At 38.7% G+C, this 12,286-nt stretch overlaps 1 protein-coding gene and 1 long non-coding RNA gene across 2 annotated transcripts; one reads left to right on the top strand and one right to left on the bottom strand.

Moving 5' to 3' along the window:
• Positions 1-46: 46 nt before the first annotated feature.
• On the bottom strand, positions 47-9,833 carry LOC122661302 (proteasome subunit alpha type-1-A-like). The gene is made up of 2 exons (XM_043856659.1): positions 9,414-9,833; positions 47-705 (listed from the first exon to the last, which is right to left on the bottom strand). Exons 1-2 carry the CDS (start codon positions 9,762-9,764, stop codon positions 265-267), a joined length of 792 nt encoding a protein of 263 aa, XP_043712594.1. The 5' UTR covers positions 9,765-9,833; the 3' UTR covers positions 47-264.
• On the top strand, positions 633-6,347 carry LOC122661307. Its single transcript, XR_006332861.1, has 3 exons — positions 633-748; positions 807-816; positions 6,327-6,347. It is a non-coding gene; the product is annotated as an uncharacterized LOC122661307 (long non-coding RNA).
• Positions 9,834-12,286: the final 2,453 nt, after the last annotated feature.

Below are 12,286 nucleotides of genomic sequence, written 5' to 3'. Positions count from 1 at the left end.
ATTGATATGAAATTGATATAAACCAATAAGCTAAGAGACATGGTCAGGGATCCAACCCACAAATAGTATACCTTCTTGTCACCGACAAAGTCAAAACGCAGAATGATGGTTTTACAGATGGTAGCTCAAAAATTTGACACCAAGAATTGCAACAAGAGAATTGGCTACCACTAAATGTCCTTGACATCATCTCATTACCATTGTGCTTGGACTCCCCTTTCTAGTGAGGGAGAGGCCAGGCCACTCTACAACTAAATTGCATTATCAAATATCCATTGGGGCTGCTTCTGGGCTCCGGTCTTCCTGCATAGCTGCACCCTGGTCACCAACAGGCTCATCCTCCTTCACTTCCAACGACTCAATCAACTCTTGTATGGTTTTCTGATCCATAATGTGAAAGGGCTCCCCTACTCCAACTACAGCAACAGTGCAGATCGAGCTGGTAAGCTTCTCACCTTGTAATGTTTCCTTGATTGCAAACAGTGCATCCTTGATCAGATCTTCCCGAGATGAGCTCATGAAAGTCTCAAACTTGCGCTCCAAATAAGTCTTTGCAGCTTGAGAGCGGGAGCCAATGGCAAAAGCCTGATATTCAAAGTAGTTTCCACTTGGACAGTTGTAGTATAGGTGAGCTCCACGTTCGTCCAACCCAGCAACCAGCAAACCCACACCATATGGCCTTTTCCAAGAGCGCTGTGTGCAAACCTGCAAACAAGAGAACATGATGCATACCTATAAGTTTACTTTGGTAGAGGGGGAAGAGAGCTCTTTTGGGTTTTTTTTTTTTTTTTTTGTATGGGGAGGAGGGGAATGGGGGTCACAAAGGTCGAGGTAACTGGTACACAACTAAGTCTGGCAGTGGAAATCTTCTTCCCACAACTCAACACTGTAGAAAAGGATACGTGGAGTTTGAAGATTCAATAAACCAGAAGTGCATCATTCATTCCCAAAGCTCCAACTCAGGTGGATTCTAAAATTTTGTTATCACCAAAAACTCCATGAATATTTATTATTGACAAGGGAGACATGAATGAAGGTTTTTTTCCCAAAAACTCCATGAACGTTTATTATTGACAGGGTAGACATAAATGAAGGTTTTTTCTTTTTCTTTTCTTTTCTTTTTTTTTTTTTTTTTTTGGGGGGGGGGGAGGACATGAATGAAGGTTCCATTCTCAACAGGATGCTTCTTTTTATTCCTCAAAAACGGGTTCCTTAACAAGGCATTACTGGAGTAGAGTAGTCATCATTGAACCCACTATAATCAATAAACCAAAGTGAAAATGTGAGATGATGACAAACCTACTTTGGAAACTGGAAGTAGATTAAAAATTTGCAAGAGCTGTGAAGTTGTCATGATCTTCACATCTCATATGCCACTATGTTGCATTGAGCATTGAAGGACGAAAATCTCTTGGGTCATAATACTACAAATCCATGGCAAATAGCAGTATTATTTTCCTTATTGAAGTGTTAGGATCCTCTCCAGTCACTGGGAAATCCAGTGAGGATAAGAAGGAAAGTGGGGGTGTGGGGTGTGAGACGTGATACAGGACTGCAGGCTCTCTCTCTCTCTCTCTGTTTCCTCTAACTGGACCCCCAATAACTGGAGAGGAGCAGCGCCCTTTAATAAGAGGACCATGTGCAACCTCTTCCAATGGAGGCATTAATACATCGACCTAGATTCCACTAGGACAGGGGAGCTATTTTTTGACACAGGTATATCAATTATCTGGAATACTTGCAATAGCATACAATGAACAGTAACATCCACTTTCAATTCCAAAGAATAAAATTGAAAAAAGACAGAGAACGTTAAAAAACAATGAATAGTTGATTCCCCAAACATATCAAAGAAGTATCGCATTAACTCTTACTCGCTGCAATCCTTAGTTTTGGACTTTTGGTCTTGATGTCTTCTTTCAGGCTTCTAAAATAATAATCAGTAGTGTTAAAAAAAAAATTCTAAGTGACCGAAGCCTCCCAAAAACTATAATCTGCAATATAGATGGGATAATCTAGTACTGTATTGAGTGATCAAAACAGTACCAATAAACAAGATCTTTTATTAGAGAATAAGTTCAGATATGGGAGATTTTAAACAGCAGCAAATCAAGAGGTCAAATTAGGCTACTAATCAAATCGAGTTCAGAAGACATAGGGTAGAATACTAGCTAAAAATCTGAGATGGATCCAAGGGTTAGATCAGCAAATATGGACTAATTCTAGTTGAACCAAGAGGGTATAAGAGTAATTTAATACACCCGAATAGAAATCAGAGAAAAAAAAATTAAGTTGAGCAATAGATTCTGATAACAGAGTACAAATCTCAGAACAACAGATTAGTAAAAGTATCAAATCGATCATTCAACAAACAGCAGAAATTTAAGAAACTGAAATAAAAGGCAGAAATGGAATTTCAGTATAACTCAAGATCAGTAGGTCTGATCTGCTTGAAATTCTGATTGAATCTCTCTATTGCAGAGATGAACAGATCCTCCAAGTTTGAAGGTATTATAAATTTATAATGGCTGGATTCTCCTAACTCTAATTCATGCCAAAAAAACACTTGCATATGAATCCAAAATCAGATTAGGAGTTGCAGAAATAGAAAAACCAGAAATTACTTATTTCAATCAATGAAGATGATGGAAGAAGAATAAGAACAAACAGAAATTAAACACCCGGGCTTCCCACTGCAAGGTGGTTCGATTGGATCAAATACCAATCTCAAGCTTGATCAAACACAGGAGATCTTCTAATGCAGAAATCAGTTCAACTAAGAACCACTCTACAGTAGGATCGATGATAGGTTGCAGCAGAACACCAAACACTAAATTGATTGGAAAATAAAAGAGGAAAAGGGTAGAAGAAGATGGATAAAAAGATAGGGTTGGAACTTGGAACTTTCTCAGTACTGGGTCCTTCACCCACAGCTATCTCAGCTGTTGAACAGAGGATTTTCTCCCATAACCGATTGCAAGCAATGGCCTCAAAGTTTCATTCAATAATTCATTGTCAATCTCTTACAAAGGCTGCCTATTTAATGACTTAGGCTAGCTTACAAAAACTAGAAAGTAAAAAATAGCAACTACTAAAACTTAGCAACTAATGACAATAGTAACAAACTGAAAATAGAAACTAGCTGAAATTAGAAACTACTAAAGGCTTTATAATCCAGCCTTCTAAACATGCAAGAATAATCAAACTAGTAACTAATAAAATTAGAAACTAGGCAGCTAGGATTTGACTGGTCAAAGGCCAGCTTTGTCAAAATCGTGGAGCTCTATCTTCGGTCTTCTAAAAGCACTGCTGGGCTGGCTCAATGGGTGGCTTGACCTGGTCCAATGCTAGCCCAATAAACTTGGTTCGATGGGGGCTGTGAGACTGTTCATGTGAACAGTGTTTTGGTCTTTTCTTCTTCATGTTTTGATCTAAATCATCTTCAATGGAGAAGAAGAGTAGCAAAAGCAACAACTTTATTTATCAAATTCGTGTACCATGCTCGCTTCCCTTACAAACTTATATAGAAGACTCAAAATTAGACTCCTACATTAAAAAGTAAAAGCCTAACCCAATCCTTAACTAATAAGGCAACCTAATTGACTCTCAACTATCCTGTATGTGTAGCCTTATCACACACACACACACACACACACACACACATATATATATATATAACCCAACCCAAGGCTTATTTCCACTAAAATAAGTCCATTTAGGTGATCTATCTGCATCATGGGAACAAATTAAGGATGCCAGTGTTCCGTTATCTAGCCATATTCTGTTACCAGTTTTGGCTGCACAGCTAAATCCCATGTACCTGCTTTCTGTCAATCCTTTCAAGTTTTTTCTGGGACCCAAAAAAAGATCACTCTTCCAAAACTAGATCAGCCCAACTGGTATGGACTCTTAGTCCATTATGTGGTGCCTCCATCACAGCGGCTTTTGACAGGCTTGGGCCAGCACTTCAGCAAATGGTTATATCCCTTATATTTTTTTCCAAAAAGACAAGAACCTAACATGATATATATTTGCATTAGATGGCAGTGAATCAATTCAAGATGTAGATGGGGAAAGACCAAGAAGAAAGCAAAATACCCTTTATCACCAATACAACAACAGAAAATTTAAATGTAAAAGCTCATTTACATATACTAAATACTAATGCAACTAGACTCCTTAATTCAGACAATCTCACTCTTTACATCATTGAGTGAGTTCAGTATACCATTCCCCGGACTCGAGTAAATAATGTGCTTTCATGCATGGAATTCCCAAAATTTCTCATTCCTTTGAATAGATAAACATGCCTATTTTAACTTCCTCCAACTTACCACAACCTACCATTTGATTCTTTGGCTGTACTAAAACCATCAATAAGTTATACCCCCATCCTTTAAATAGAAGGAAAAAGAAGTGATGGTTCCCAATTCATTAACCTACTGTAAACAATCCTCAATTATTTTGACAAACTCCAAACAAGCAATAAAATATCACAACCAAATTTATTTTTTTTTTTTTAAAAAAGTACAATATCCAAAAAATAAAAAAAGGAAGTTGCAAAGGGAGAGGGAAGCCTTATGTGTTGGCAACCCTTTTCGCAGAAGCACAAGGGCTTTGAAAGACATACTAAGTTGGAATTACTTGGCTAACTAAGTTGTTTAATAAGATTGAAGACAAGAAAAATGCTAGATGAATGGAGGATAAGCATTGTGGTTCCAATTTATAAAAATAAAGCTGATATTCAAAGTTGTAATAACTACTGGGCAAGCCTTGATGCAACGGTTAAGTTGCGCTATTGCAACCTATTGGTTGCAGGTTCGAAACTTGGAAACAGCCTCTCTTGTGAAGCAGAGGGTAAGGTTGCATACATTTGTCCCTCTACCAGACCCTCTGGTAGCGGGAGCCTCGTGCACTGAGATGCTCTTTTTTTTTTTTTAATTCAAAGTAGTAATAATTATAGAGGTATAGAACTTATGAGCCACACTATAAAATTATGGGAGAGAGCAATTGACACACTTGAGACAAGAAACTAATATTTCAAATAACCAAAATGATTTTATGCCAAGAAGATCAATCACAGAAGCTAATTATTCGCTTAGGAGACTAATGGAAATATATAGAGAATGTAAAATCTCCATATGGTCTTTATTGACTTTAAAAAAAAAAAAAAAAACTTACGATAGAGTCTCCAGAGAGTAGATTTGGCAAATGTTGAGAGAAGAAAAATGTCTCAAGTAAGTATGTGAACATAATTAAAGATATGTATGATGGTGTAACGACCAGTGTAAGAACCGTAGGGGGTAGGGGAGGTTGTGAATTCCTCAATTACAATTGGGATTACGTCAAGGATCAACTCTAAGCTCGTATTTATTTGCACTAATCATAGAAGAGCTGACTAGAGACATTCAAGATTAGATTCCTAGGTATATGCTTTTTGCTAATGATATTGTTTTAGTGGATGAAACAAATGCAGAGAGAAATAAAAAGTTGGAATTATGGAGATCAACCTTGGAATCAAAAGTTTTTTTTTTTTTTTGGCAAAACTGTAAAAGAATCAAAAGGTTTTAAGATAAGTAGAACAATAACAAAGTTTATGGTGTGTAACTTTAGTAATAATAGGACTGAAAATGGGGTGGTGAAAATTGACAGAAGGGATTGTAAAGTGAAAATTTTAGACACCAAAGTTCAATCGTAAATAAAGAAGGAGAAATAGAGGATGTGATGCACAAATAATTAGAATAGGGTGGAATAATTGGAGGGGTTCGTCCGGAGTGTTGGGTGATCGACGTATTCTTCTAAAACTCAAGAAAATTTTATAGGACAGTTATACGACCGGCAATGACGCATAGAGTTGAATGTTGAGCAGCAAAGAAACAACATATAAACAAATTTAGTATAGCTGAAATGAGAATGTTGAGATGGATGAAAGGTAAAACTATGAAAGGTAAAATACGGAATGAACAAATTAGAGCTAATTTAGGAGTATCTCTGATGCTTGATAAGTTGCGAGAAAGTCGTTTGAAGTGGCATGATCGCATGAATATGCGCAATGAATGCCTTTGAATGCTCCTGTACAGAAGGGTGATTTAATTCAGATTGAGGGAGCCAAAAGAGCCAAGGGTAGGCCTAAAATGATTCTAGGAGAAGTGGCAAGGGAAGACATGCACAGCTTAGGACTAGCAACAAGTATGGCTTTGAATAGAGCTGATTGGAGAAAAAGGATCCATATAGCCGACTCCATTCGGGACAAGGCTGAGTTGAATTGTAAAAGGGCTTGAATTACACTGCTCCTCTCTCTACTCTGTGTATGTGTGTGTGCACAGAGAGAGAGAGAGAGAGAGAGCACTCACATGCTGATCCAATATCCCCAAAATCTCACCAGATCAAAATTCAGATTTTTGTAACATATTACATATCCCACTTTTAGCACTCGAGGATGAAAAAATTCCATGACTTAAAAAATTCCAGAATATCGAGGGGAAAACCCCAAAAAGTGATTATATTTCAAAGTATTCAAAATATAAATAAAATAGTCGGAGTCATCTAAAATTTCCCAAAAGTTTGCTAATACTAAGAGAAAGTCCATTTAAAGTTAACTGTTTCATAGGCACATCTCTTACAAATGGAAGTAAGTATACAGATGTCAACAAAATGCGTTTTTCTGGTGCCAATGTAAATAAGTGGATGAGACTTCACATCAATGGTAGTATGTCATCAATGGCAATATGTCCTCATCTATCTAAGTTATATAAGTACATAGTAGCCCCACTTAGAATTCTTTGAAGCCCAAACCCAGAAAATAAGCGAACATGCATATACTATAGCAATATACATGGAATACAACACTCACCTGGGCGCTTGCTAGGTGTCATGGCGGCTGGCAGTCACCTTGACCTTGGTGCCCTGACACATGCACCAAAATTTGTCCCCCTATAATAATGATTTAAACTACAAGCTATGCATCATCCAAACCTGGAAACCCTCTAGAAATCTTTAATCTTGACATAATGTGATCTAGACCTCTCTAAGTTTTATTTTATTCACTTGGCCACAATTTTGCAGCCTTGTTCTTTCTCATTGACTTGTGCTTCATGCTTTCCATAGTTGTCAAGTCGTCTAGGCAACCCAAAGTGTTGGAGGGCCGCCTACACACTTAAGTGACAGTGCGCCCTTGTATTTTTTTATGTATCCATTATATCTAGTATAGCAATAATATAACAACAACATTATTTAGAGGAAAAAAACGTAAGTATACATGAGAAGTGAACTAGAGAAGTTCGATTTCTTTCTTAATGTATTTTATTATATTAAATGATCCCATGTTTCTCACCTATACACAAAACTTGCCAAAAAACATGTTAGAAACATCATTATTTAGAGGGAAAAAATTTAAGCAAAAAAAAAAACCCGCATAGAGACCTAGGAGTTCCAAGATCCAACCTAGGTGTCTCAAAGCATCCCAAGGTGCCCACCTTGTTAAGTTAGAATAAGGCGGGCGACCGCCAACCCCTTGGAAACCCGCCCGGATGCCTAGGCGATGCCTTGACAACTGTGGCTCTTTCTGCCTAACTATTAGTAATGCAACTAAAATTTTGTAATACAGAACACAAACCATATTAATTTGGGTCGGAAACATTACAACATATGGTCATCTCAGAAATTCAAACACAAGAATCACTTCCACCAGAATTTTCTTGCTACCATGTTGAAACCTTCCGGCAACTGCTATTACAATCCAGCATTTGGTCCAGTAATAACTATTATTAACAAAATGGAAGAAAATAGCAAAGATAAAAAAAAAAAAAAAAATACAAAAATGGAAGCACCAGGTACTAAAAGGATGCTAAACAAAATATGATTCATGCAAATGAGGATACATATGGTCAGAGATCTTTCAAATAAAACACTTTCCCATATCTCATTTGAGGACCCTTTTTTTCCGCCCGGGGGGGGGGGGTGGGGGAATCCTTTAACCAAAAAAGCCTTTATGTCATGGAATTTAGTGAGTATCCAGAAAAAAATTGTAAAGAACAAAAGAGTTGTAACTTAAGGTAGAGCATCCTTTCCCAAGACTAGCTGTCAGTGCTAATATGGTAACATATTTCACTAAAAACAGCTTGTAAAGCTGTAGCAACTAGCAAGTGCCATATGCCAAGAGTCAGCATGGATAAAACCCTTTAGTTTTAAGGTGGCACAACAAGTCTACTTTTGTCTGCAAGAGAACTTGGAAAAAATCCACTTCACATTCCTACACATAACACGAGAGCACAGGAGAACTTGGAAAAATCCACTTCACATTCCTACACAACACGAGAGCACAGGAGCAGCAGCGCCAAAACCATATATTGCAAATCTGGTGAAGGTGAACATCCAATGTGCATTATACATGACCGATCCAATCATTCCAAAGGATCGAATAAATTGAAAAAGCTCCAAGGCCAGAAGTAGGTAGGTAGTGTACCAAATACATCTTGCAAAGTAAAAATGTGGACAGGCAGTGACTACTCGGAAGGGGGAACTTAAAGCAAATGCAGCACCACAAATCAAAGGGTTTTGAAAAGAAACACCTATGCATCCCTTGGAAGCTTTCCTAAGAAAAACAATATGGATGAGCAGGAGAGAATAGGAATGTGTTTATTAACAAATAAATAAATAATCAGATGCTCCAAACAATGTCAAAAGATTATATATTTAAAGCTACCACCTCTGACCTCACTGTTTTACAACAATCACAGAAAACTAGCTTATAAGGGTCCTCAAACAAAATGTGCCATGTGATACCTATCAGTAATGACATCTCTGGAACAAGATGCTAAATAGTCCATAAATCATTAATGCAGTAGAACTGCTAGGAGGTCACATGGAGAAATTGCCTCTACTTAATTGGGACTTAAGAGAATTAGCAACAGAAATTATAAGAGATCAAACACAAATGTCAAAACAGAACACTAAAAAAAGAAACAGAAATAAAATGATAGCGTAGAGCATCCAGTAGTTTAGAACAAACTTTTAGCCACGGGTCCTCATTCATAACCTCAACTAATTGGCATCCCTGCCACTTAGTTCTTATGCTAATTCCAAATCCGTCAAACTTTGAACTTTCAGCGTTCCAGAAACGATGTTACCACCACTCACCGTAAAACAGGTGCAATACAAACATTACGTAATCTCATGAGCAAAAGAGGAAGACAAGAAAACCAATCTAAAGCCCTCAAAAATTGTATTTTTGGGCCAAATTTCATCCAATTGCCAATTAACGTCAACAAAACCCTAAATAATCTACATTTTCAGTTCCAGTACCAAACCCTAAGCTCTCTGCTCTCACTCAAGGAACCCACAGAAGCAATGAAAATAGAACAACTATAACAGCAATAGAGAGAGAAAAAGAACATCTGGGGTTGATTTCGCACCTGAGCCTTGTCGGCAAGTTGAACGACCAGTCTCCCCACGGGAAGAGGAGACTCATAAGAGAAGCTGTAATTGATGCATTCGGATCTAAGATACCTGGAGAGGACTCTGCCGTCGGCGGTGAGACCAGCGATGGCTACACCGATGTGATCATCAACCTTGAAGATCTTCTTCTGGTGAGACGAGAGCTCTGAATTAGCCTTGTTCACGCTGGCCAACACCACGTGTGTTTTGGATCGCAAACCAATGGCGGCGGACCCTTGCTTCACGGCCTCCATTGCGTACTCCACCTGGAAGAGCCGCCCCGCGGGGCTCCATGTGGTCACGTCTGTGTCGTACTGGTTCCTGAACATCTTGTATTGAAGAGCTTCCCCTTCTGTCTAAATCTATTCGCGTCTGTTGTGGTTCTTTAGCTCTTCTTCGAACTATATGTCTAAATGTTATAGAAGCTCTCTTTTTTAGTTTTCTTTCTCCCCAAGGTTTCCACAAAGAGAAGAATGTGATTTTGTAGTTGCAGAAATGCGACCGTGCTTTACAAAATTGAAATGGGTTCGACTTTCGAGTTTCGAGTCGAAGCAAGGGTTCGGATCAAGGATTAAGAACCCGCAATCGGGATCCGGATCCATCCTCGATCTAAATCGTTCAGCATCGTTGAAGAATCGGCCCCAATGAGTCCTAACTCCTAGCCCTAGGTTTTTTGTATAGGGATAGGTCTTTGGAGGATTCCGATCTGAATAAACTGATCTGACGGTATAGCCAAGCATCGGTATCAGTATTGACCGCAGCCAATACTAATATGGATCAGCAGCGATTCCTAAGACCATGGATACTAATGACTACGAGAGTGGGGCGAAGCTGAAGAGTAGGCCCAGCTCCAGCCTAGTCTTAATGGATCAGATCCTGGGCCAAAAGAACCAAGCATATGGGCCTTGGCCTGGCCCAATATAACGGGCCTTTTAAGTCTAGCCATTTTCTAGACAATTAGATCGACGGTTAATTTTGGAATTTGCTATTGGACTTTTGAAAAACTAAGTCTGTGGTTCCAACAACTGCCTAGCTCAGTTGGTGAGCCGTGGTGCGCTTCATGCCCATGCTCACCAGAAGGTCTCGAGTTCAAGTCTCCTGGCTGGTACCTTATCCCCTCCCTGGTTCGATCCCCACCCCTCTATGCAAAATATATATATAAAGCTCCCAATTCCCAAAAAAAAAAAAACTAAGTATGTGTTTGGTATGTATTCTTGGAATGCATTCTAGGCCGATTTCTCATTCTCAGACGATAAAAACAACTATTTTTATTATCCGAGAATGCAAGATCGGCTTAGAATGCATACCAAATGCTGCCTAAACCTTTTATGCAATTTGCTTATAAGATTGTAATCAATGAAACAAATTAATTAATATTATTTTTTTTTGCTAATGGTCAGCAAGGTTTGTATTAATGTAAAAAATGAGACTATGTTACATTCAATGTCAGGAACTCTCTAGCTGGGCTGGCCTTACATTTCAGTCATGTAAGACCAATTTCGCAGCTAGCTAACTGTACTAGGTGATAATCCTCTAAGTGAATCTGTAGTATGGACGGCTCATTGCTTCCCACGCTATCCCACATGCAATGAAAGAGGGGGTGTCACTCCACTTGCCTGTTCTCCTTGTCTTCGCTGCATGATTAGCTAACGCATCCGCGACCGAGCTTCCTTCCCGATAGCAGTGTGTGATCCGCCAGTTGATGGTATCTAGGTACTTCGACGCTGCCCACCATTGTTGTAGAAAACTCCATGGCATATTTCTGGTGAGGGCTGAGTTAACTACTGTTGTGGAAGCTAACTCAATCCATAATTTCTATATTTGGAACTCTTGAGCTTCCTTAAGACCTGTAAAGAACGCAGATAATTCTGCCATGTAGTTTGTGCCTACCCCCTCATATGAAGCGTAGCACCTTATCGCAGCTCTTAGATGGTTTCAGATAACTCCACCTGCGCCAGAGTGTCCAGGATTTCCCAACAATGATCCATCGATATTGAGTTTCCACCATTCTGGTGGTGGTCTTTTCCATAATACTTCCAATATGCTTTGTACTGGGGGTGCTTTGGCATTGATCTGAAATCTTCTTGCCAACATAAGATCGTTTATCGTCTTCACCTGGGTACCCTTAGGAAACAAATTAATTAATATGAACCATATATGTAATATATGATTATGGCAATCCATCAGACAAGATCATGACCTCTCTCTTGGCCGTCTACTTGTCAAAATTGAACACCTATCTTAATTATGTGACCCAATGTGTAGAGCTTTCTCCCTTCATCCATCAACGATTCTTGTTGAGTTTGTTTACATTGAAGTCGCTTCTTAGATTTGGAGAATTTTTTCAAAAACCAATACAATATTACATGAGGATATGAGATTTTGTTTGAAGTCTCAACCTATGTAGATGATGATGATGTGGATAAGATGTTTTCCAAATTTGGATTTAAGCCTGGTAGTACTCTGCTCCCATATATAATATTTGTATATTGATATGACAAATAATGCAATATAAATTAATATTCAATAAATGGTCGAGGGATCTCTGGTTGCCACAACCATGGTGATCGACTAGCTTTTTTGAGGTATTTTGGATCTCCACTTGCAAGTTTGAGGGAAGATCTAGATTTAGATTTGTTTATCATTGATTGGCTTTTCCCTTGTCAATGGCTACGTAGTAGGCGAGGAATAAAGTTACTGTGTGGAATTGGGGTTTACTAATGGCGGCATTGCCGTAGGTGGGGCCCTACTTCAGTTTCTTCTTTGTATTTTTATCTAGAGTAAATTACTCCCCTCCCCTCGATTATGGTCTAATGACAAACCCCTCCCTGGGTTTTGAGAAATGACTCTC

This window comes from Telopea speciosissima, chromosome 5 (assembly GCF_018873765.1).
Source record: "Telopea speciosissima isolate NSW1024214 ecotype Mountain lineage chromosome 5, Tspe_v1, whole genome shotgun sequence".
NCBI lineage: Eukaryota > Viridiplantae > Streptophyta > Magnoliopsida > Proteales > Proteaceae > Telopea > Telopea speciosissima.
This window is presented reverse-complemented; position numbering and strand designations above follow the sequence as displayed.

What these genes read in the sequence shown, in the direction of transcription:
- LOC122661302 (XM_043856659.1), bottom strand. Translation starts at nt 9,764, where the DNA reads ATGTTCAGGAACCAGTACGACACAGACGTGACCACATGGAGCCCCGCG. An exon ending in AACTTGCCGACAAGGCTCAG is followed by an intron (nt 706 to 9,413) that starts GTGCGAAATCAA and finishes TCTTGTTTGCAG; the next exon opens with GTTTGCACACAGCGCTCTTG.